Source organism: Chlamydotis macqueenii, chromosome 3 (genome assembly GCF_036417535.1).
Source record: "Chlamydotis macqueenii isolate bChlMac1 chromosome 3, bChlMac1.mat, whole genome shotgun sequence".
Taxonomy (NCBI): domain Eukaryota; kingdom Metazoa; phylum Chordata; class Aves; order Otidiformes; family Otididae; genus Chlamydotis; species Chlamydotis macqueenii.
In genome coordinates this window covers 81,123,816-81,147,930 of record NC_141558.1, presented here as the reverse complement: position 1 = coordinate 81,147,930, position 24,115 = coordinate 81,123,816, and the positions used below count along the sequence as shown (strand labels likewise).

The 24,115-nt window shown below is 44.9% G+C and overlaps 2 protein-coding genes across 2 annotated transcripts in view; both read left to right on the top strand.

The window, feature by feature from the left end:
• Positions 1–15,544, top strand: part of THADA (THADA armadillo repeat containing) — a 165,138-nt gene extending 149,594 nt beyond the window's left edge. Inside the window, exons 36-37 of the mRNA XM_086743213.1 lie at positions 12,839–13,005; positions 14,190–15,544. Coding sequence (XP_086599339.1) covers positions 12,839–13,005; positions 14,190–14,528 — 506 coding nt within the window. The 3' untranslated portion in view covers positions 14,529–15,544. The remainder of the gene's footprint in view (positions 1–12,838; positions 13,006–14,189) is intronic.
• A 3,511-nt stretch (positions 15,545–19,055) lies between these two features.
• On the top strand, positions 19,056–23,493 carry ZFP36L2 (ZFP36 like 2 zinc finger CCCH-type). The gene is made up of 2 exons (XM_086743214.1): positions 19,056–19,503; positions 20,048–23,493. Exons 1-2 carry the CDS (start codon positions 19,225–19,227, stop codon positions 21,470–21,472), a joined length of 1,704 nt encoding a protein of 567 aa, XP_086599340.1. The 5' UTR covers positions 19,056–19,224; the 3' UTR covers positions 21,473–23,493.
• Positions 23,494–24,115: the final 622 nt, after the last annotated feature.

The following is a 24,115-nucleotide window of genomic DNA, read 5'->3' as shown; positions in this document are numbered from 1 at the left end:
GAAACACGTACACAGAAGCATGCCTGCTGATTTCCTTATTTTGTTAAAATATGGGACACAAATCCCTTTGATGTTGTTTATTCTTGTAGATTGCCAGTCTGATCTAAAAGAATATAACAGAATTGTTGTTCTTTTCTGTGCACTGAGAGCTCCCTTCATCTCTACCTGCCCTCCCACTTCATCCTCCCTATTTCTTTCACCTTTTCACCAGACCTTGCATTGACTTCTGTAAACTTACTGCTTTCTGCTTTTCTGTCTCCATCCTCTCTTTATAATTTGTTTTGTAAATTAAATTAATTGTGTGAACTGTATATTTTTATAAGCAGGGTTGATGATCTGTTTTTAGAGTTGCCTGACAATTCACATTATAAAATCCTGTTTTTCAGCTACTTGTGTTGATCCCTAATAATCAGTACTGAGATGTTCCATACTGTGAAGATTTTTAAAAAATATATACTTTAATTATTTGTTTTTATTACAGTAGACAAGATCCTACATAGGAAATTAGCTGGAAAATGCATTCTTTGTGCAGGCTATGAAAAGAATTGAAAGCCTTTTTTTTTTTTAAACAATTTTTTTATATTTATGTTTTGGAGCAAGATATTTTTTGTAAAATATGTAAAATTTGGCTGAGAAATAAGACTATAAAATGCTATACTTTATATATACTCAGTAGAGACTGAAGAGAGCCTCAAAGCTAAAACCTCTGAAGATTTTTATGTTCACTAAGGATCTTAAATTTCTCTGCTCCTGAAATGCTTACCTGTTTTCCCAGCAGGGCTATGGAGGATCCTCGGTGCTGGAAACACGGTGCCTTAGGAGGACTCTACAGCTGTGGCTGTTGGCAGCTCTGGGCCAGGCTGCATTTAGGCATTTAAAATGAAAACTCCTGTGCTTTCAATAATATCTGCAGATCGTCAGCAAAACAGAGAGGAATGAGCAATCACTTCTGGTTAGGGAAGGGAAAAAGCTAAATTTACAGAAAAAATTCAGTGGACTGCTGAAAGCATTGAGGTGGACTGCTGAGAGTAGGGGAACAAGAGGTAGTGCTTGGTCTGGGTAGGGGAGGCGAGTTGCTCTTGGTGGTGTGAGAGGAGGGCATAAAGGAGAAGAAGGATCTTTGATCAAATTCGTGGCAAGAGGGAGACAGAACTGGGTCCAAGAGAGGAGGAATGTAGGGAAGAAGCAGAATAGACAAAGGAGATAAAAGGGTACCATTTTCCTGCATTTGGGGAAATAGCGTGACTGGAGGCAGTTAAGAAGCTGAGCGTCAAACCCAGGGCTTAACTCATCAAGGTAATTAGACCTGTGTTGAGATACTGTGGGGTCTGGTGACTGGGACTAGATAGAGGACACTGGAACAGTGCTGTGGGTATACCTCCCATCTCCAGGGATGTTACCATTTCCTGTTATTCCTTAGTTTCAAGCAGCAGATGCCTGAGCCATCAGCCTTGTGGCTCCGCTGTTCCTCTGACTTACGAGCTTCAGTATAATGTCACGTTATTTGAGTAAGGTATAGATTTCTTTTTAGGTTTTGAAACTTGGAAGATTACACAGATGTATTACCATCTTCCCCCTCCACCCTTTCCCCACACTAATAATATTTGTAAGATTGCAAGACCAACTATCTGAAAGTTAGGAAATGCAACTTTAATTACACCTTGTTGTGCTGCATATATTAAGCAGCAAGGATAAGCTGCACTATCGCTGTTTGGGTTTTTTTACGGAATTTCTTTTATAATTCAACAGGCAAGGCAGATTGGCTCTGATGATGAATCAGGAACATACAGTATAGGAAATAATATCATCTCCAGCAACTTCGTTTGCAAAACTGAAAGTGATAAAGCAAGTAAGGCCAGGATCACAAAAAAGAACATGCCAAAGCCATTTAGTGTTGCTCTTGTGATTTGCATTCTATCCCTGCCTCCCCTAGAGAGCTGTTTTGTGCAGGTAAGCAAGTCACTCCAAGCAGAGTTTGGAAAGGAGGTCACTGGTTTGCTGAGTGCTTAGCTAGCTACCTTGGAGGCATAATTTGCAGGACTTCAGAGCACATACAGCCGAAGCCAGAGGGAAATACATTTTGAATATTAAAGCATTATGAGGTGCTGGCTACTCAGTGAAACAAGTCATAATGTCTCAGGTCAAACATCTAAAATCAGTCCAGATTTTTAAAATTCTGATGGCTGTCTACTCTGGCCTGCAGAATAGATAGTGCCATATCTTCTTTCTGTGGACATCATATAAATGCAAGTGATTGGTGAAGCATTCCATATCATGATGAATGCCTAAGAGTCACAGGTTACTTAGTCATTCTGTTTTCTTTGCCTATTTAGAATATTTTGGAATATTTGGAATAAGGTTCAAAGCCATGTATTAAATGCGAAGAGAATAGAAAGACAGGTTTCTTCCCAGTGACTGGGAAGTCCCTGGTGTTGCGTATTTCATGTCCGCATTACTATGTGAGACACAACTGTTTTCATTTTTGTGGTATCTTGTGCAAGGAGCGCTTATATTCAGCACATCAGCATACTGGAGAGAGCACTCACAGCACTGTCTTAGTTCCTTCTCAATGGAAGAGACACACACCAATTCCTCAAAGGACTTTGAAGGAAATGGAAAAGACTAATGTAAAATCTGTTTTAGACAAGTATACTGGTATCTATGTTAGACTTTCCATTGAAGAACTCTGTGTACTGATTGAATAACGTTTATCAGTCAAAGAGGCTGTGTATATATTCACATTATATGCAAGACTAAGCAGCTCCTATTCCTCCAGTAAATTTACTTGGAAGAAGGCCTAAAAGTAATTAATACAAACCATATTGTGTTTTACTGATCTACCTGAGCGTGCCAGGGCCTCCAAAATGGTGTTGTGTCTGATGAAGATGTAGATGAAGTAGCCACCAGGTAGTCACCTCACAGATGTTTGGTATAGAGACATACCCTCCAAGTCACTTGGACCCTGATAGAGGATACTCTGATGACAGCTAGAAGTTTCCTAGGAAGTCTTGAATCCAGCTGTTACTCATTCAGACAACAGTTGTATGGAAATGCCAGAGCCTCAGGTATTTCAGTAAGAAAGATAAATAACCAGAGGATTTCCAGAGGTGTGGACCTGCCTGTCTAAAGGGAAATGCCGTGGGTCACTACAGGTGCAAAATCCAGAAGTCATCTAGGAGGCAAGAGCTGCGTGAAAGGAAAAGGAGGGGAGTTTCTTGCTTTAATGTGAAATGTAAACAAGATCTTGTGAAGAAGTGTTGAGTCCTGATACTAGAAATGCCTCAGCCACACTAGGGTGATTAGGATCGGCAAGCCTTTATGTTGACCAAAACTTTTTTGTAGTAGAGGAATATGTATGTTTCATTGCATCTCAGAGTATTTCTGAAAGAGAGTCCAGATGCCAGCTCACTCTCACGTGAAGTAATTGGTGCATCTTCTTCCCAGTGCGAAGAGCAAATGGTCCTCTCATGGACTGAAAAAATATTCTTGAAAAATTTTTCTGAGATAGGTATTTTTCCATTCAGGATTGAGACTTGCAGCTACGCTTAATTTATCTGTTAATTTCTCTATCCAGACAGCCATTCTTTACGCAAAAGTTTAATCTCTTAAACAACATTTGAATAAGACTATCTGGACTATACTGGAACCAGAGAAACTCTGGTTTCTCTTCAGAGAAGAGGTTGTTTGTTGTTGCTTTTTTTCATCAAGTGTTTGTACAGTGAACAGCTTCTGTGCGGTTTTGCTCTCTAAGTCTATGCTCTTACATACTGAGGAAATGGGTTTAGAAAATTGACCAGTAAAGAAGCTGAGAATAGATAATGAACCTTTTTGACATAAATTATTATACAAAAGATTTGTGGCACTTTCCATAAGAACAATTTTATAGTCACTTCATTTAAAATGTCACCCTTTTTAATAAGTAATATGAAACAAGGATAAAAACTAAATATAAATCATCTTAAAAACAGTCTGTCCTCATCCTATTTCATTATAAGGTATCAGAAAAGATATGAAGACCAAGTTGCTGAGGCTCCTAAATTGCTTTTTGCTATTCTGCTCAAAAATACCTACATTCAGTAAGTCACACATACACCTGGATCAGATGTTTTGTAGTAAGTTAGCAAGTGTCTTCTCTACTCAGACGTGCTCAATAGCCACAGCTTGCAGGAATCTGCAGCTCTGCATTGTCCCATCCTTTAGAACAGAACTGATGGAAGACGGATGAAACATACCAATGTAAACTGATGTTCAGGAGAAAATGTAGAACAAGATCAAAGCATATTATAACCTAAGTGGTCTTGAGTGGTTCAAATTTTTGTATGTTTTTTAGAAAATTTTCCAATAATCTAAAATGACTGTAAATTCCAGTAATTTGAAAGTGAATTATAGTACCAAAAAAATTAAGTATAGTGTTGCATCAGCACTTGTGTAGAAATATATAACATTTTTATGCCTGTATTTGTGTCTTGCAAAAAATTCCACCAACATACACTTAGTAATACAGATCACTGGGTTTAATTAAAGAAAAAGGAGCATTGAAACTCACAATTGTCTTAGAAGACTTATTGGTGTTTATTGTACTTGTTAAAATCAGCGGCTTTTGCAGTGGGAACTTTATATTACTTTTTTTTTCTTTTTAAAGAATTACATTATATAAGAGCATGTAATCACTGTGACTTTTTACTTTGTATTCCCAAATTTATTTCAACACCTTATAAATTGTTCTCAGCCCACTTATATGATGTTAGATCATCACATGGATGAAGGAACAGTTTGCTTTGTAGAATACAATGCCACTAATTAAAGTTGAAAGTGAGTGGACTGAATTAGAATCAGCTCATCCATCAAAGGCTGGCTACTGATTATTTACTGACAGCGCTTCACTTAGCTCTATTAATTACACAGTGGCACTGTTACATAAAGGTTATGAGTTGTTATACTTTTGAAAATTAAGAAAGAATACATGAAAAATAATTGTATGTGCTCAGTGTTGGAGTCTGAAAGTGGTAAATGTTAAATGGAGTGTTCATGTGAATAATTTATTACATGTTTTTCTTACCAGCATTTTAATTGCAAGTGACTAAACAGGACAGCAGCTTACAGATCTTGATAGGCTCCTTACGCAAGCTGTGATGGTCCTGGCTATGACTCCATAGAGATGAAGGAAAACCTGCCTTTGTGTTACTGCTTTAAAAATAGCTTTTACATATTTGAGTGTTCTGCCCAAATTAGATTGGTTTTCAAGTATTGTGGAGAGAAGAATTTTGTGTAGTCTTCTATATTGATTACCTACCCTTTCCTTATTCCTTTATCCCTTAAATAATAAACCTTTCACCATTGTTCTCCAGATACTACTCTAACATGCCAGCTATGTTACAGAGATAAATTGGTCTCCTGTGTTCCTACAGCAGAGATGCAACACATCTCATTCACGTTCATCATTGCTAAGCAAAAAGTTCCTTAGCTGGAACATGCCAATAACAATAGTCTTCAGTCATGTATTTCTTTTTAGTGATACTAATTTTGAAACTGTGAGTATGTATCTTCATTTTTCCAATAAATACATAATTTGAATTAAAGAACTCAAATTTGAGTTAAAAAACTCACGTTCTCATTGGCAGTGTTTTAAACAATTGGCTGAATATTATTTTTTCCCTTTCTAAAAGGAAAAGCATGAGTTCTGTGGGTTTATGCAGGGGGTATTGTTTTTTTTTTCTGTTTAAATTAGAACATGGCTTTGAGGGGGAGGTTCTGCAAAAGCGGTAATGCAAGTGGTAAAGTCCAAATGCTCATTTCCTCTGAAAGATCTGTGAGCTGTGGTTGTTTTGTAATAAAACCCTTTGAGTACTGGAGGCAAGGCTTGCATGGGAAAAGCTTATGTATGCATATATATATTTAAAAGGAAAAAAAATCCAGTTACTGAGTTGAAAAATACTGTTCTATTCACATTCCTAAAAAGGTCTTGAAAAGGTAATGAATATGTGTGCGTTTTTTTGGTCAAGAGGGAACTTAAATTTTGTGCTCAGTGCTGAGCTGCAAGTTTCCGTCATAATCAGACATGTTATTAACTCAGATCTGTTTATAATCAAAGTCAAAGCTGAGAGCAGCATTACTGCCATTCTACTCGGAGACTGCAACTATTAAGAAATTAGTTTTGATTAGTTTGTTTTATAATAGTGTTGTGTTTTGACATCGTGTTGCATGATGTCAAGAAGGGCCTCTTTTTAAAGTCATCCTGAAAAAGCACGGCTATAAAACAGACTTGGGCAGGAAAATGGAAAACAGATGAAGTAGTTGTACGTCATCTAGGGAATGGTATTTCTCGAGAGGATAGAAATGATCTAATCGCCTTTGATTTTATGAAACACTATAAAAAGGAATCTGCTTCTATATTAGATTTTACATAAATGGTCATTTTTAAAAGTGGAAAGTTTGATGTTTGTAACTTAAGTTGACACAGTGCAATGAATAAGCACCCTTTTGAGAGCCGTCTGCCAACTATCTGGACACAACAGTTACCATTTCGGCATTTTCTTCCTCTTTTAATCTTGGTGCCCAGAAAGACGATAGCACTGTAACATTATTTGTGGACACTGAGTGGGTATGAATGCCTCTTTACTTTCTATCTACTGTCATCTTCTGGTGGCAAGACACCTGTATGTTGCCTTGCTGCAGATTTGCACAATTCCTGTCTAGCTCAAAGTAGAACATATAAGCAGATTATTTCAACAAAAGAAATTTGGTTTCGAACCTCGCTTTATTTACCAGCTTATGTGACTCTTAGGTTGGGCCAGTGGGATTTTTTTTTTCTTAAATTTGAAGACTTTTAAAGTTTTGTGAAACCTGTGCATACATAAACACAGTCCTTTAAGTAAAAACTATATCTGCAGCAATGCCTCACTCAGTTCTCTTACATTTGATATATCGAGAATAGGGACAAACTTGATTATTACTTAACGCGGAAAAGAAGAAAACCTTCAATGCAACAAAAGTGATCAGTGATTCAATAGGTGAATTTTTCCATTTGCAAATCTAATACTACAGGTATTAGTGACTGTGATGGTGGATCTGTCATCTTTTGGATGGGAACCTGACCTCTTGCTTGCTATTCATCATCTTGTTAAGGTGGTGTATCAGAAAACCTGAGATAAATCTCCAGTTTTGTCAAGCAGTCATTGAGTGAGCTTTGTTGATTTTAAGTGTCCATGCTGCCTCTGGAGCAAGAATACTACCTTATTTTACTGGGGTGTTATGAGGTACTGTATTGATAGTGATGTAGCCATGTTTATACCTAGGTAGGCAACACTTTGTGCAAAAAAAGTAAAAAATATTTTACTAATTTGGAGTATATGTAGTCTATCTAAAATACTTTCTGTAATTTCAGTTGGAGAACTTACCCTGTATGATTTCCTTGAAAACATCCTGTTCTTTGTGAGGTTTTCTCTCAGGACTGTTAGACTAAGCTTCCTGGCAGTTTTACTTCTCTTTATGTCTGTTTTGAACACAGTATATATTTACAAAAATTGCATTACTCTTCAATCTAAAATTAGCTTTAGTTAACAATTTCCAGTATAAAACCAGTTATAAAATGCTTTGTTAGGCAAGGAATATGTTCTGTTTTTTTATTTTGCCTATATTTTATCATGGTTGTCCTTAAAATCTGTGTATATGCTCTTAATTCATGCTTTCAGTTCCCCATAATATCACTGAAGCTTTAACACAGAACAATTGTATAGTTGGAGGACACGTAATAGGCCACTAGAAGAAATATTTACATCTGGCATCATCAAAGCTTTCGGAGTATATGAATGTGTATGTGGGAGGTCTAATTTTTATGTGGGTGGATTCACAAAGACTAAAACACTGCAGTACTTAACCTCTTTCCCTTTATGAAAATTCACTTCCTCAAAATGAAAAAAACATGTAGTACCTGATTCTTATCTTTTGTTTTTAATTTCAAGGAGCAGTATTAATTCTTCTGCTTGTAAGTACTTGTTTAAGGCATAGAGAATTTTTTTGTATTTCAGCCCCCATAGGGGCTTATTTAGCGAGATGCTTATCTTGCTTATGAATTTTTTGCATGCTGGAACATATACATGTTTTAGAATTTAAAAACCTGATAATTTTAACACTGTTTTGATAGTCTGTAGAACTGTTGTGGTAGGAGCACTACTGTATTTTCAGTGTTTGGTAATAGGTACGTCTTCAGGTTCAATTTCTGCTGGTTTAGTTCCTGTGGCAGTAATCGGCTGTGAGCAGCTTTTGAAATATGTCATTTGAAAATTTTTATTCAGTTACTTTAAATAGTTACTTACATTATGAAAGGCTATTAATGCTCAGTCATTTGAATCATCTCTGTTAGTATTTTGTTTACATGTCTCTGATGGGGAAGCTTCAGATTATAGCTGACCTGAACTAACAGCTTGCTGAACGGGGACGTCTCGCTCTCCCTCTGGCCTCTTTCCTTCCCCCTGCTGCCCTGTGATCTTCCCTTCCCCGGCGCCCAGCTGTACCAATTCTGACTGCAGGATAACCAGTCCAGCCTGCCAGCCGAGCAGAAGAGTTGCGTGCTAAATTCATATTCTGCTATTCTGAGTGTTAATTTACCAGGTGATCAGCAGAGTACCTGAGCTGGCTGGAGGTAAGCATCAGGAGCCCGTGGCCCGAGGGGACTGTGGGGAGAGGAGAGCCACCTGCCCTTTTTGCCCCTGGTGAACTTCCAGCTAGCTCACACCACTTTCTGAAGTCATAGCGTGAGTCATGAACACAGCATCATGTGTAATATGTGGCTTCTTGAAAATCAGCCCTGTTTTGCAGGCAAATGATGATGTGAGGAGCAGTTCTTGTAAACAGTTAATACATCAGCGTAGACACATACATTTATTTTTAGAAGATACAACCTTTTGTGGGTATCTTAAAAGATTCTGTACATGCTTACAGCATCCATTGCTGTCACTTTAGAGCTGGGGTCATCAAAGCAATAGAACATTTTCCCCTCTGAAGGTGTTTTTTACCTATTAAATAATGGATATTTATGTAACTTTGCTTGCTGTTACTTACCTGTATTACTTAAGCACTCCAAGCTTAGAGAGTTGATACATGTTTTTTGGATACTTGCTCCATCTCTTTGTTGTCTCTGTAGCAATGGTAGTCCCCAGATCTGATCTTGAACTATTCTAGCATCAAATTTGTGTGAACGGGTATCAAAGTCAGTTAATGGCAGCGTCCTGTGTAAGTAACGGCAACTGAAGAAGCGATTTAGAAATAATTGAGCCATTGCTCTGCAAGTAGAGGGATGGGATGGGATGGGATGGGATGGGATGGGATGGGATGGGCAGGTGGGAGCAAAAATTGTTCATCTGCCAGACTCTGATCAGTTGTTGAATCAGTGTCAACACCTCAAGTACCAGAAGGCCACTGTGCTAGCTTCTTGTCATAGTTTAGCCCCGCTCGGGACAGTCGGCTCAGGCAAACGCCTCTCAGGTTCTCTTCACATCTCATCTCCTCTCCATTTCTTGCAGCCGGGCCGGGCTGAGTCGGGCCCAGGCAGCCGCCCGGTGGGAAGCCAGAGGGTGAGGCCTGCAAGGCCCATAAGGCTCGTGCCTCCCCCTCTCTACCCCTGCTTCAGCTTCTTCACATCTTCTTTTTTTTTCTTCCTGTTTTTCCCCTTCTTAAATACGTTATCACAGAGGCGTTACCCGGCAACATTCAGCTACCAACTGGCTCGGCCCTGGCCAGCAGTGGGTCTGCCCTAGGCCCAGCTGAGTCCACTGAACAAAGGGGAAACAACTTCTAGCAGCTTCTAACAGAAGCTGCCACTGTAGGCTCTCCCTCACTAAATAAAACCAGAACGCTTCTCTAGCACAAAACCCAAGGTAGGCAGGCTCTTACCCAAATTTTTGAAGCCTAAGTTTCAGCATTAGCAATGTGTTGTTGCTTTGTTTTCCTCTGGTCTGAATATCAGAACTGATGCATGAGCTTGGCTGATCAGTTAAATGGTGTCTGCAGTTCACAGAAGGGTGGTCAACATCTTTTGGGTCAGTACTGTGTTCAGAGTCTTCATGTTTTTCTTGTGTGTCAGACCTCCTTTATATGTTTTTCTTGTAATTTTTTTCACTTCTCTTTTTTGGGGGAAAAAACAAAACAACTTACCATTTCCTTTGTTGCAACACAAGGATTCCCTACAAGATTTCTGTACTATGTGACCACCAAACTGCCTTTTCTTCTGTGTCACACTGTTGAAAAACTGCTATCAAGCAAGTTCAGTCTAGTACCTCAGCATTAGTTGTTTTGCTACCTCTTGGTAGTTTTCAGCATGTTTATGTAATAACAGAATTAGAGGCCCCAGTATATGTTTTGGTGCATTTCTCAGTAGTCCAGTGTTCTCATCCACAAAGAGAGCATTACCGTATTTATACTTAAGGAGTCTAAATCTTAAAAGGGAAAAAAGGCTCCAGAAAATGGCAAGTATTTTAAATATCTGCAGCTGTATCTATAATCAGTCCTCTGAAGCAACAGCTGACTTCAGAAAGACAGCAGTGGGTAATAACATGTTTGGGTTTTAGCTCCCAGCATCACTTAAGGTGCTAAATATTCAAATACAAATAAAGTTACACAAGCCAGAGATGTTATATAAATATTGGCAATCTCAGGCATTCCGTAATCATCCGTAAAACTCCAAAGGATCATGACAACTCAAAAGAGCTGGGTTTAAAATGTTGCGTTTTGTAAGTGTTCATTACCGGGATGTTTGTTTCAGGCTCAGAAACAAACTGAGCACTCCACTTTCATTTCTATTCTTTCTGCTCTGAGGATTGCCAGTATTTCTGAGGAGTAAAGGTCCCCATGGCAATTCAATGAAACTGTTTTTTCTACCTGAGCCTAAGCGAATCAAAATAGAGAGGACAACCGTCGTACCCATTCTTTAGAGTATCAGACTGGTAGGTACCAACTAGGGTACAGCAACAGAGAAAGCAAGAATTGTTGTGGGTTTTTTTGTTGTTGTTTTTTTTAAAAAAGGTATTGGAAAGAAATTTCAGCAAAAACAATACTTAAAAAAACCCAATACCTAAAATAAATGGTGTGGGAATGTCACACTGCACCCCTGCAAGCTCTCCCTCACAGACAAAGCTGAAGGATGTCCTGATACAGTGATAAGTCCTGACATGAAGAAAACAGATTTGAACATCTCATTGTATTGTCTAGCAGAGACAAACTGTGTATGTAACATTATTAGTGTCACCAAGAGATTGACTGCCTGCCTTCCTGTTGCTTGGTCAAGGAGATTTCCATTTACCCTCATCTAACTCCAAGATAAAGAAGGGACCATCTGTTCTTTCTCCTTCACTCCCTTCCTTAATACAGTCCTTTGTTCTCACAGCCTGAAATACTAATTCATCCTCCCTGATGTCCTCGGTACACGGCCTGGTCTGTCAAATACCATGTACCCATGGTATTGGTCTGTTTTGGCCTTAGTCATTTCCTGTGCTTTATTTGTTGGCACACGTATGTCCCTAGTCCTGGTGTTTTACTGCACGTTTCTCTGCTGTGCCAACGTACTTTAGAAAACCTGCAGCTGGCATTGAGGCCTCTGGAGGTGTTACATGGGGTCCATGCCACAGCTCTGAATGTAGGTTGTGAAGGCTGGGTCTCGGCTGCACTGCTATGCCTCTTTCATGTCAATAGTCATTTTCCGTTGTGAGAAACACTTAAATACACTCAGTCACAGAAGTAGGATCTGCCTTGCATGTCTGTATTGATTTTTCTGAATAATTCTGACTGCTGTGTTTTCTGCTCGCAAAAGACAGCCTTCAGGGATGATGTGTCCTTATGATATCACTACTCAGAAGACAGACCATTCAGTGAACAGTTTTATTTTGCTGGTGACAAGGATAAATTTTGCCGAAATCCATTTTACAGTAATAGGGATTTTACAGGGGCTTGTTCATTAGCTCTTCTCTTCTGGTCCTCTTCCTGCATTCCCATTAAAATAGAAAAATTGCATTGATGGCGAGACTGGCGAGACTCGTACCTGTGAATGCAGTTGTTGGAGTTCTTGTGCGAACAGGGCTTCTGGCATTTTTATGTACTCTGTTATTGAGGGCAGCCCTAGGAACAGTTAAAACAGCATCTGCCCAAACGAGAGCAGTGGGGAAGTTTAGGGAAGAAATACAGTGTGGATGATGGCTTTGTGTTTGGTTCTGGCGTGATAACAAAACCTGTTTAAATATAGCTCTGTGATGGCACTGTAAACAGCGTCTGCCTTTCCCTTCTTTAACATCTTCTCTAAGCCTGTCTTGCATGCTTGATCTCTCTTACACCTGTGTGCATGTGTGTGTGTATATATATATATATATACACACATGTATATCTTTATATATAAAGAGGTTGCACACCAAATAATAATTCATTTTATGTCCCAGCCCTTCAAAAACATATAGTGTGCTGTAGGTTTTGAGTTCCAGTGAAACGTCAAATCAGATTTAAGCTGCAGTTCTGCAAAAACAGTCACCGTGTAATAATGTCAGGACTGTCTCTGGAGACATTTCTAACAGACTTCTTTGTGTCTTTAAACCTGAGTTAATTAATGTTACTACCTGGGCAGAAACAAAAATATTAAGCATCAGCATTTTCAGTTGCTTCATATATTATTTTGGAATTGAGAAAAGGCCCCAAGTGGCACAGAAATAAACATTCATCTAACTTATTTGCAGTATAATTCATCATTCTAAATGTGTCTGTGTAAATTCAGCATCTGTTTTCAAGAAATCATTTTTGTGCTGATTTTATTTGAAAATGTTTGTGGTCTTGCTATATGTTGCATATTTTCTCTCAACAGAGTTTGCACTTAGGGTAGTGAATGCTCCAATGGCCTTGGATTTAGCATTTGGCATACTGTGTGAGCTGCTCCAGCGGTGGGGGCAGGTCCATGCCGGTGTACCGATCCTGCTGGAGTGGCTGCTGGGAGACAGTGATCCAAAAAGAGAGTCGGAGACCTCACCCCCGGTAATTTTAACAACTAGATGCTCTCTCATGATGGCACTGCTAAGTTTCTGCAGTCTTGTGGTAGAGATAGAATGAAATATCTCACCTGATGAAGCCTGATGATTAGTACTCCATATTAATTGATTTATGATTTTTTTAAAAAAAAAATTTCACATGGATAGTATTTAGAATAAATAAATGGAGTTTGATGGCTGTTTCCTGGCAATATCAGCATAAAATTAAAAAGATAAACAAGCAAACATTGAAATAAATAGAGTTACTTAACAAATTATTGTTGACTGAAACATTTTGAGGCTTGTAACTAATTGCATTCAGTATCATTGCAGATGATGGCTTGCTGTGAATTTAAACTGCTGCTGTGGGTGCCAGGCACATCTGGCATTCAAGAACAGTGTTCTCCCAACTGCTAGCTTTTCCAGAGATGTCATTTAAATATTTAGTAACTTTGTGCCACCTTCCACATGACTGGTTCTGTGTGGCACACGAAACAGCCTCACTTACATCAGTCATTGTCTTCAGAAGGATTCTTACGTAAAGAAAACTTTGCCATGCTGGTTCTGTAAAACCTAATGCTGTATAACACACTGTGCTCTCTTTGTCTTGAAAAGTCAAAATAATGCTGGAAGGTAAAGGAGCAGGAGCAGCTTACATCCTTTAGAAATTTGTTGACAATCAATATGACCCATGAAATACATTATGAATCTTTTCTGAAGCCTGTGGTTTAGGTATGCCTTTCTGATGTTTCACCAATGGATACAATTTTTCTTTTCCATTTAATCTGCTCAGAAAGCTCCATGATATAGCAAATTACCATACTGGTTAGAGAGAGGTCTCTGTGAAATATAAGACAGTTTCACAGGGGAAGGCAAGCACATGTTAAGGATTAGGACTACTTTTTACTTCCACTGTTTCCCAAGACTTATACTGTAACTGCCTGGTTTTTTGAAGGTAAAATTTCTTGGGCAAAGTAGAAAACTTTTTAATTGTGTTTTCTCAAACCTTTGAAAAATGATGCATATGAATTTTTACTTTTTTTTTTTTTTTTTGCTATAAAGCAGCTGTTCTGTAACAGCCTCTATTCACATTATTTCTTATAGATCTTCTTTCATGTATTTAATAATTTTCTCATTATTATCAAGACCACAAGTCATGTTCTAATCACTGTTGTTTTTCTTTTTGTTAAGGAAGAAGATGATTACCTGTTTGATAAAGGGGAAGTGAACTTCTGGGCAGAGAAGCTGACTCATGTCAGACAACTTAGTAAGCACCTTTTACGGCTTATATCAACGACTCATCTAACTTTACCAGATCACAGAGAACTTAGTCAACTGACAAGAATAGCACTGGACCAAGCCCAGCTCGTTGGACACCTTCTTAGAGCACTGCCTCCAACTCCAGAATTTTCCAAAACTGCAGAATTCACAAGATTGGCTATTCAAAATGAGCGAATATCTGTCTGCCTTAAAATATTAAACCTGCTGAAGCCTGATGATACTTGCAAAAATGAAAATCTGGAAAAGTAAATTACTAAAAATTCATCCTCAGGGAGCTGCGCAGTTTTACTAGATGGGCAGGACTGAATTCTAATGATGTTCAAGGAATAAGGGATTGCTGTGATGACTCAGGTAAACCTGCAACAGACTATTCAGTATTCAGGCTAAAACCACTTTTTAAATATATGAGTATATATATTTTTTGGGGGGTCAGATGTGCTGTGGGAGATTGTTCCTTTAAAATGCATTTGCTGATTTCATTCAGCTGAGCATGGTTTATTATAGCTACTGTAGGAAGTAAAGCAGCTAAACCCAGTCTTTTCCATTCATCCAGGTGCAGGCCACTTGTAGTTGTGTTACATTCTATTGCAGATTTTTACCTCCAGTATTTTAATATAAAGAAAAACTTGATTTTTTTTTTAACTCTTCTTTCGAGATGTAGAATGGTAATTATCAAATTAATATGGTCTTTTAAAATTTTATTGTTAAGTGTTTCTAAAAGAAAAGAAACAAACCTTGGCTTCTTTGTCCATGACAATTTTTAGACTACATTTAAAATTTTACTGTATTTTCCTCTGGAGGAAAGGAAGGATTCTCACTTTGGTAGTAACCTTGTTTTGCAGATGGAAACAGTATTAGTTACACTTCTGCATGCCTCTTTTTTCCTGTAAATCAAATAACTACTTCCATAAAATTGCTTTAAAATGAAGACTGCTGTGTTCAAAACAGAGCAGCAGTTCCATTTTGAACAAAACAGTTTCATCTTTACTTCAAAACACCTTGTTCTGGAAAGCAAGGTCCTACCCAGTAGAGTCAGGCCGCCGGCAGTGTTACCAGAACCGAGCTTGTGCTGCAGCGATGGCTTTCGGGCGATGCCCTCACCGGCGCTCAGGTGGAGAAGCTGTGGGGAATGTAGCGAGCGCTTAACAACTGTGCTGTTTGTAACACAGAAATGTCTGTTGTGCTTCACAGGTGTATTTTTCTGTGATCTTACATTGGTTCCCAGTATGAAAATGAGACAACGAAAGTAAATGTTTATGTTAAAAGGCTCTGTTACGTTCCTTCAGCCAAGGGCCGAGACTTCTCCTGCAGCTGTGGCGTAGCAGGGCACAGCCAAGAGAAGGACGAGCGTCGGTCGGCGTACAGTGTTATTTCAGCCTCCTCGGACGAGTAACGTGTCCAGTAAAGGACTGTCGGCTGTCCGTCCCTACACGTGAGGGTGCATTAGCCCGTTTTAGCCGTGCATCTTGATGGCGGTACCGGTCGTGAGCAGCTCTCCCGCCGCCGGCGCTCTGCCTGTGGCGGCGCACGCCCAGCAGGTGGCGCTGCCGCACCGCCGTGCGCACCCGCCCGCCCAGGCCGGGCTCAGGCCCCTTGGTGCCGGGGCCTGGCTGAGCTGGGCCGGGGCCTGGCTGAGCTGGGCCGGGGCCTGGCTGAGGCTCGCTGCCGTCTGGCTGAGCTGTGCTGGGGCCTGGCTTAGGCTCACTCGGGCAAGGCGTGGGTGCGGGCCGCTTGTGCTAGCTGGGTGTTGCGGTGCCTGATAGGCAATTGCTTCCCACTTCTTGAGTTTAAATAAGACCCCGCTGTAAGTCAGGATAAGCTTCTAAGTCGGGTTTAGCGAACATCTGAAAACCACACAAGACTAAGTCACTACTGAAAAAATAAGATAATTTATGAACAAAGGTTTAAACACTTTCTGCAAGTTTCCAGGATTCAGGGTTACTTGTATAAGTAATTTGTAACGAAATGTGAGACTTTAATAGGCCAGTGTCAGAATCTGAGATGAAAAGGTGTCTCACAGAATGCACGCTACTCAACTTAACAAGCCACACTGTGAGTTAGGCTAAAAATTAATTTGTTTGCATCTGTTTTGAGCTCCTGGGGAAAGACCAGCCCAGATTATGTCTGGAAGCCACTCTTAAAAATAGTCAAGACCTGTACAATTAATTAACAGCTGCCAGTTTTACCGCACCTTGCCAACATTTTCGAACGAGTGTAGCCACAGCTTTTGTAGCAGAAAACAAACAGCACGTTGTATGGTATCGAAATTACAGTACGGTTGTGTCACCTTGCTCGTGTCAGTGGGTAGCACAAGACTCTCTAGTAACATTGGCTTTTTTTTTTTTTTTAATTGAGTGGAATTTAAAACGCCTATGCTTATATATTCAGTATCAACAAATGGATAAATGCAGAGGTGTAGCAGCATAGTGGTAGATCCACAGTGACATAAAACGTAAGTGACTTTGTGAAGCCTTGACGACCTGGTTAATCAGTAAACCGAATAGCTTGAAAACTTCGTCTTCCTTATCGTGGTTTTAGAGTGCAACTGAAACCTCTGTCATCCTGCCTTAGTTTATAGACAGCAAATAAAAAAAAAAAAAAAATTGTATCAGCACGCCTGCCTTTCACCACACACTGCTGGTGACTCGAGTTACTATGTAACTACCCCATCAAGAACCTTTACACCCTCAGCAGCCATTGCAGAATGGGGTTGGCAAAATCTCCCACCGCCGTATTTCTCGGCCGTGCGTTCGATCGAAGTCGGTTTATCAAAGCGTCCCTCCAACCGACGGTGACACGCTGCTCCTCGCGCGGTTATTGTCACCAGCTGCTCGCCCCGTTCACTCGCGGGCAGGGCCTGCTCGGGAGGTGATGTTTCCATCACAGAGGTGTTGGGGAGGAGGAAGTTTGATGTGGGGTCAGTGCGCCAGCGCAGGAGGCCGGGGGAGGGCGTGGGCTGTGGGAGAAGCGTTTCATGTTAATGGGAAATGCCGTACGATGTGGCGGGCCCCCGCGTTCGGCCCGCTTTGGGGGGTCGGGAGCTGTGCCCCCTCCGCGGGGCTGCGGGAGGGACAGGCAGCGGGAATTGACAGAGCGGCAACGGAAGCCCTCGCGCCGGCGGAACGCGCCCGGCAGCCGCGGGCACCAGGGGGAGGCCGAGCCTCGCGCAGCCTCCTCGCCGGCCGCTCGGCCCCGCCCCCGCCTGGCCCCGCCCCTCCCGCCGGCCGCGCCGGGCGGGATCTGCGGCCGGGGTGGGGGGAAGGGGGGTGGGGCCCGCGGCCGCCCTGCTCCCAAAAGCGTCTGGAGAACGGGGCGGTTGTCTAAGCCGGGTGGCAGGCTACGGGAAGGAGCGAAGGTTGGGGCGTTTTATCCCTCAGCTCCTCGCCTTTCCCGGGCGGTTTTTTTTTTTGTTTTCTTTTTTCAATCTCCGCCCGAGCTTCGCAGGCCGGGCTGGCTCCTCCGTGGGTGACCGCTCACAGCCGTTGCGCGGGGCGGGAGTGTACCGGCGCTCCCGCTGCCTCTCCGTACCAGCCAGAACTGTGCCCCCCCGGGGGTGCGCCCGCCAGGTCCCCCAGGCACCCTCTGCACCCCCCGCCGCCTCGTTGTGGGGAGGAGGAGGAAGAGGGGAGGAACCAAATGGGAGCGCGAGCCGCACGGGGGTGGGGGACTGTGAAATCCCGACGCGAAGGGCCCTAACAGTGCCCCCCGCGAAGCTGCTTTCCTTTGCAAATGCGTTTTCAAAGCGCAGGTTTCCTGCTGACGTGGTCGGATTTGCACCCTTGGCTTTCCAGGGCCTGACATCCCGGCTCGGAAGCGAAAGAGGATCAAACGCCTCTGCTGCCTTCAGCAGCCATAAAACCTGACGCGCCCGTCCATGTTTCCCCTTCCCATTTGTCCCGGGGCCGAGCAAACGCGGGAGGGGACGGGACGGGTCGGGACGGGACGGAGGGGGTGCGGGGCCGCCGCCTTTCCCACGTCGTGTTTGCGCAGCCTTATCGGCGCGCGGGGGGGGGGGGGGGGGGGCGTGTTTTGCACGGCGGCTCCCGGCCCGCCCTGGACGGCCGCCCGCCCCGGGGACACCGAGCAGCCGCTGCTTTCCCCCGCGGGCAGCTCGGCAGCGGAGAGGGGGTGGCGCGGCCCGGCCGGTCACAAGACCTTGGCGGGGGGTGAGCGTGGGAGGGGGGCGTGGGAGGGGTGCGGGGCGGAGGAGGGGTATCGTTTAGCAGCCTGGCCGGTGCAGGGTTAACGTCGGCTCGCCTCCGCGCCTGCCCGCCAATCCCTCCCAAACTGAAAGGAAAAAAAAAAAAAACAAAAAACAAAACCAAACCAAAAACTACACAAAACCCCAAACTCCCCAAAACGAAGGGCAGGGGAGAAGCGGCAGAACGCGCAGCCCGTGTCTAGTCGCCGTCCCGCCGGGCCAGCACGGGCCCGACCTTTGTTTCAAACCAATTACGTGGCAAAAGTTTATTTTCGGTGGGGCGGGAGGAAGAGGTGTCCCCGGGGCGGCCGCGCCTCTCCCACGGCACTGGGCCCCGGCCCCCGCCTCCGCTCGGCGGCAGCCGCCGCCCGGTGAGGCTGCCCGGCCAGTTCCCGGCTTGGTTGGGGGGGTGGGACGGGGGACGGGGGCCACAGCAACCCCAGGGGGCTCCGGGAGAGGGGTGCGGGGCTTCGCAAGGGCCGTGCTGCCCCTGCTGCGGGCGCACCCGGTTTGGGGTGGGGAGGGGATGAGCGGACCGGGGCGCTGACCGCGCCGCCGCTCCCCGCCAGCCCCGGAACACAGCGACCAGCCCGGCCGCCGCTCCCGTCCCTCTGCAAAACTTAGCGCGGCCCGACGACCGCCACTCCCGTCCCTCCACAAAACTTGGCGCGGCCCGGCGGGGCACGAAAAGGCGGAGCAGACGGGAACCCCGCCCCCTCGGGAGGCCGCCCCGGCGGCGTTTATATGGGGGCGGCGCGGGACGCCGCGGAGTTCCCGCAGTTCGCCCGCTGCCGCGCAGCAGCCGTCGCCGCCTCGGCCCGGCACCCGCCGTCCCGCCGGGAAGGAGACGGGGACCATTTCGGATCTGAAGCAAACGGCCCCCTCCCGTCTAGTCGTGGCTTTTCCAAACCCTCCGAGGAGAGCGGGATCTTTCGGTCCTTCCTGTATTTCCGACCATTACAGGATCTAGAAATGTCGACGACACTTTTATCTGCTTTCTACGACATTGACTTCTTGTGCAAGGTAGGGAGAGGAGCGTGGCTCTCCGGCCGCCACCCGGGCCGGGCGCTGCGTGGGGCCGGTGCCCGCGGTTTTGCGGAAGGGCGGTGCGGGGGCTGGGGCCGGGGCGGCGCGGCTGGCTGTGCGGGCGGGTCGCCGCCTGACAGCTGGCTGGGTTGGTCGGAGCAACGCGGGTTCCGCTGCAAGGCGGCGGCGAGCCCCGGAGGGGGGCTGCACCCGCGCGACGGGGGCTCTTGGGTGGTGGGGGGGGGGGGGAAGTTTTGAGGAGTTGCCGGGGTGCCGAGCTGCTGTGCAGGCGCTCTCACAGAGGCGTTGCGCTGCCGGGGAGGAAGTTTTGAAAAAGTTTGGCGTGCAGCAAAGCCGGTGAGCAGCGTGCTCTTCCCCGGCTCAGCGCCGGCGGCAGGGCCCCTTTCGGGGCCGGCTGGGCGGCGCGACCCCCGCGCCGCGTCGGTGGGACGGCGGTCACCTGCAACACGTCCCCCTCCTTTTTCTCTCCCTCTCCCTGTCTCCCTCTCCCCCCTTCCCCTCCCTCCCGCTGCCCCGGCAGACGGAGAAGTCCCTGACCAACCTCAGCACCATGCTGGACAAGAAGGCCGTGGGGACCCCGGTGACCCCCCCCAGCTCCAGCTTCGCGCCGGGCTTCCTGCGGCGGCACTCGACCAGCAACCTGCCGGCGCTGGCCGGCGGCTCCAAGTTCCCCAGCCCCACCGGCTCCAGCTCTTCCTCCACCTCTTCCACCTCCTCCTCCTCCTCCTCCTCGTTCGGCAGCCTGAAGGAGCCGGGCTCTGGCGGAGGCGGCGGCGGCAGCAGCAGCCCCACGGCCCTGCTCAACAAGGAGAACAAGTTCCGGGACCGCTCCTTCAGCGAGAACGGCGAGCGCAGCCAGCACCTCATGCAGCAGCTCCAGCAGCAGCAGGCGGCGGCGGCCGGCAAGGGGGGCGGCTCCGGCGGCGGCGGCGGGGCCCCCATCAACTCGACGCGCTACAAGACGGAGCTGTGCCGCCCCTTCGAGGAGAGCGGCGCCTGCAAGTACGGCGAGAAGTGCCAGTTCGCCCACGGCTTCCACGAGCTGCGCAGCCTCACCCGCCACCCCAAGTACAAGACCGAGCTCTGCCGCACCTTCCACACCATCGGCTTCTGCCCCTACGGCCCGCGCTGCCACTTCATCCACAACGCCGACGAGCGCCGCCCGGCGCCCGGCGGGGGCACGGCCGCTCCCCCCAGCGCCGCCGCCGCGGGGGGGCCGCACCACCACCCGCACCCCGCCGGCAGCACCGGCGATCTCCGCGCCTTCGCCCCCCGCGACCACCCGCTGGGCGGCGGGGGCGGCGGCTTCGGGCACCCGCGCGGCGGGGAGCGCCCCAAGCTGCACCACAGCCTGAGCTTCTCCGGCTTCTCCGCCCACCACCACCAGCACCACCCGCACCCCCACCAGCCGCACCCCCACAGCGCCGCCCCGCCGCCGCCCCCCCCGCCCGGCGGCCGCCTGGACGCCGCCCTGCTGGAGAGCCCCGGCGGCTCCCGCACGCCGCCGCCGCCCGCCTCCGCCGCCTCCTACTGCGAGGAGCTGCTCTCGCCGCCCTGCGCCAACAACGCCTTCGCCTTCTCGGGCCAGGAGCTGGGCAGCCTCATCGCCCCCCTCGCCCTCCACACCCAGAACTTCGCCGCTGCCGCCGCCGCGGCCGCCGCCGCCGCCGCCTACTACCGCTGCCAGCAGCAGCCGCCGCCGCCCCCCGGGGGGGGCTGCCCGCCGCCCCCCGCCTCGCCGCCCTTTAGCTTCCAGCCCCTCCGTCGTCTCTCCGAGTCGCCCGTCTTCGACGCGCCGCCCAGCCCCCCGGACTCCCTCTCCGACCGGGAGAGCTACCTGAGCGGCTCCCTCAGCTCCGGCTCCCTCAGCGGCTCCGAGTCGCCCAGCCTGGACGCCGGCCGCCGCCTCCCCATCTTCAGCCGCCTCTCCATCTCCGACGACTGAAGGGGGCCGGGGCCGAGGGGGCTCGGGGGGGGCCGCCCGGCGAGTAAGTTAACGAGCAGAGAAAGCAAATCCTCTTCGTTGTTGTCTTTTTTTTTTATTATTATTATTTTATATATATATATCTCTATCTATATATATATATATACACCGAGAGCTGAACAAAACAAAACAAAACAAAAAAAAAAAAACAAAAACAAAAAAAGCGTTTTGCAAAAGGGCAAATGACACAAACTGAACAAACCTTATTTTTATAGAGAGACCTTGGAAGAAGGGGATTTTTGTTTCGGGGTTGTTTGTTTTTTGGTTTTTTTTTGTTTGTTTGGTTTTTTTTGTTCTTCTTTGGAGACAAGTTATGATATGCACCAGCAGCAGCCATTCCATCTGTGTTAAAAAAAAAAAAAGCATTAGAAAAGACACCACCAGAAAGCAACAAACAATCTGGGGAGCATGAGTCCTGCCTGCCCAGCTCCTCCAAACCTTCAGGCACACACAGCAAAAAGTTACAGACTAGTTTGTCGTTCAGTCCAGTTCAAATGAAAACACAGAACGTACTAAACCTATAAGCTTTTTTTTTTAAAAAAAAGAAAAACTGAAAAAAAAAAAAGAAATCCAACATCCTGCCAAGAATATGCCTTGATAACAACCTTCTTTTTTATATATCTATATATTATTATTATAACAAATGCTAAAACCTTCATTCCAAAGTTTAATATTGGTTCCATTGCCACCACTTAGTGGATGTTTGGCTTAGAACAATTTTTTCGTTGTTGTTGTTGCTTTATTTGGAAGCACTCAACTGAGTTTAGTTTGTAATTGTTGGAGAATAACTGCTGATTTTTTTTAATTTTTTTTTTTTAGCTGTTTGAGTTGATTGCATGAATGAGTCACTGCACACAACTCAATATGAAACTATTTAACTTATTTATTATCTTGTGAAAAGTATACATTGGTAATTTGTTCATACTGTATTTATCGGGTATGATGAAAAGCAATAGATATATATTCTTTTATTATGTTTAAATTATGATTGCCATTATTAATCGGCGAAATGTGGAGTGTGTTCTTTTCACAGTAATATATGCCTTTTTGTAACTTCACTTGGTTATTTTATTGTAAATGAGTAAAATTCTTAATTTAAGAGATTGTATGTAATATTTATTTCATTAATTTCTTTCCTTGTTTACGTAAATCTGAAAGATTGCATGGTTTCTTTATAGAAATCGGTCTCGATGCTGTGGAAGTAGTTTGAGGAATTTCTATGGGTTTTTTTTAGAATGTAAATGGTTGTAGCCCGTCCGAGTTGAGAAAAAAAAAAAAAAAGAGAAGAAAAAAAAAAAACCCCAACAACAACGACAAAGACTGACTTAGCAATCAGACTTCAAAGTGGCAAATCTAATTCAGACTTTTTAAAGTAACCAAAAAGTATTTTTTGTTGCCTAACTCTACCAATCACACTGTGATCTAGTCTCAAAGTATGTAGCAATAATTGGGGGTCCCAGTATTATGTCTCACAGTGCCTTCTTGAGGGTCCACGCTTGCCTTAAATATCTCTCAACCAAATAAGTATTTTTCTTAATGCTTGAGATAATTTGAATGTAGGGATGGGTTTTAACTACAGAAAAATTTTGCCACTCTTTATTTTTTAAGAATAGAGGCCATCTTTGGATCTGAAACTTTATACAGTACATGAACATATCTTGTTTAATTGAGTTCCAAAACTTGTAATATTTTTTTTTTTTCCTTAAGTAGAAAGTCGGGAGTTTTCCAAAACTTTCCTGGACGGTGGATGAATGAGCAGTAGCTTAGTTTTGTTTGTACATAGGTACAGATTGAGCACTATGTACTCTTTTGGACTACTTTAACAGAAGTATGTTTTGAATGTAACTAAAGGATAAGTCAACTTGAGTTGTAATATATTTTTCGGGAGTCAGTTCACTACAAATTGTGTGAGACTGTAAACTTTGTACTGTAAATGTTTTGTAGTTCTCCCAATAAAATTTTTTGGAAAAAAAAAAAGAAAACTTCCAACTGTTGAAGCCCTGTCTGCCAGCCAGTATTTGCTAAGCACCACCTCTCACCCCACCCCCCCCCAGTCACAAATACGTCTAGCTACAGATTAACCAGTTTGCACCGCAGCTCCAGTCTGCTCCGGCAGCAATCGCTGGTCGGCGGCCAAAGCTAATAAACGCTTCCAGAAGGTTCGGGAGTATTGGCCTTAGGGGTGTACTATATCCTGCCTTTTTAAAATTTCATTTCTTTTTTTTAAAAAAGGATCAAACCTTTGCTGCTTGGAGCTTAACAGCTGGAGTGGAAAAATGTAGTAATGGCATTTATCAATCGCATCGCCTATGAGTGTAGCGTGCCATTAGCCTTCCCGGCTGGTTTGGGGTAAGGAGGAAATGGCAGTTTGGGTAATAAAAAGGTGTAATTAAGGTTTACCCTTTGTCCCAAAAGCTTTGTTCCTCTTCCCTGGCAGGAATGCGGACTTCTGCCTCAACGCTCCCATCACCCAGCCGAAGGCATATCGGTGTTAATCGGGCTGGCATTACATGTGTTAATCAGTTTTCAGGGCTTGAGTTTTAAATAAATTACCTTTCTGAGGGTATATTTATATAATGAAATACTCAGCAGCCTGAGGACTCT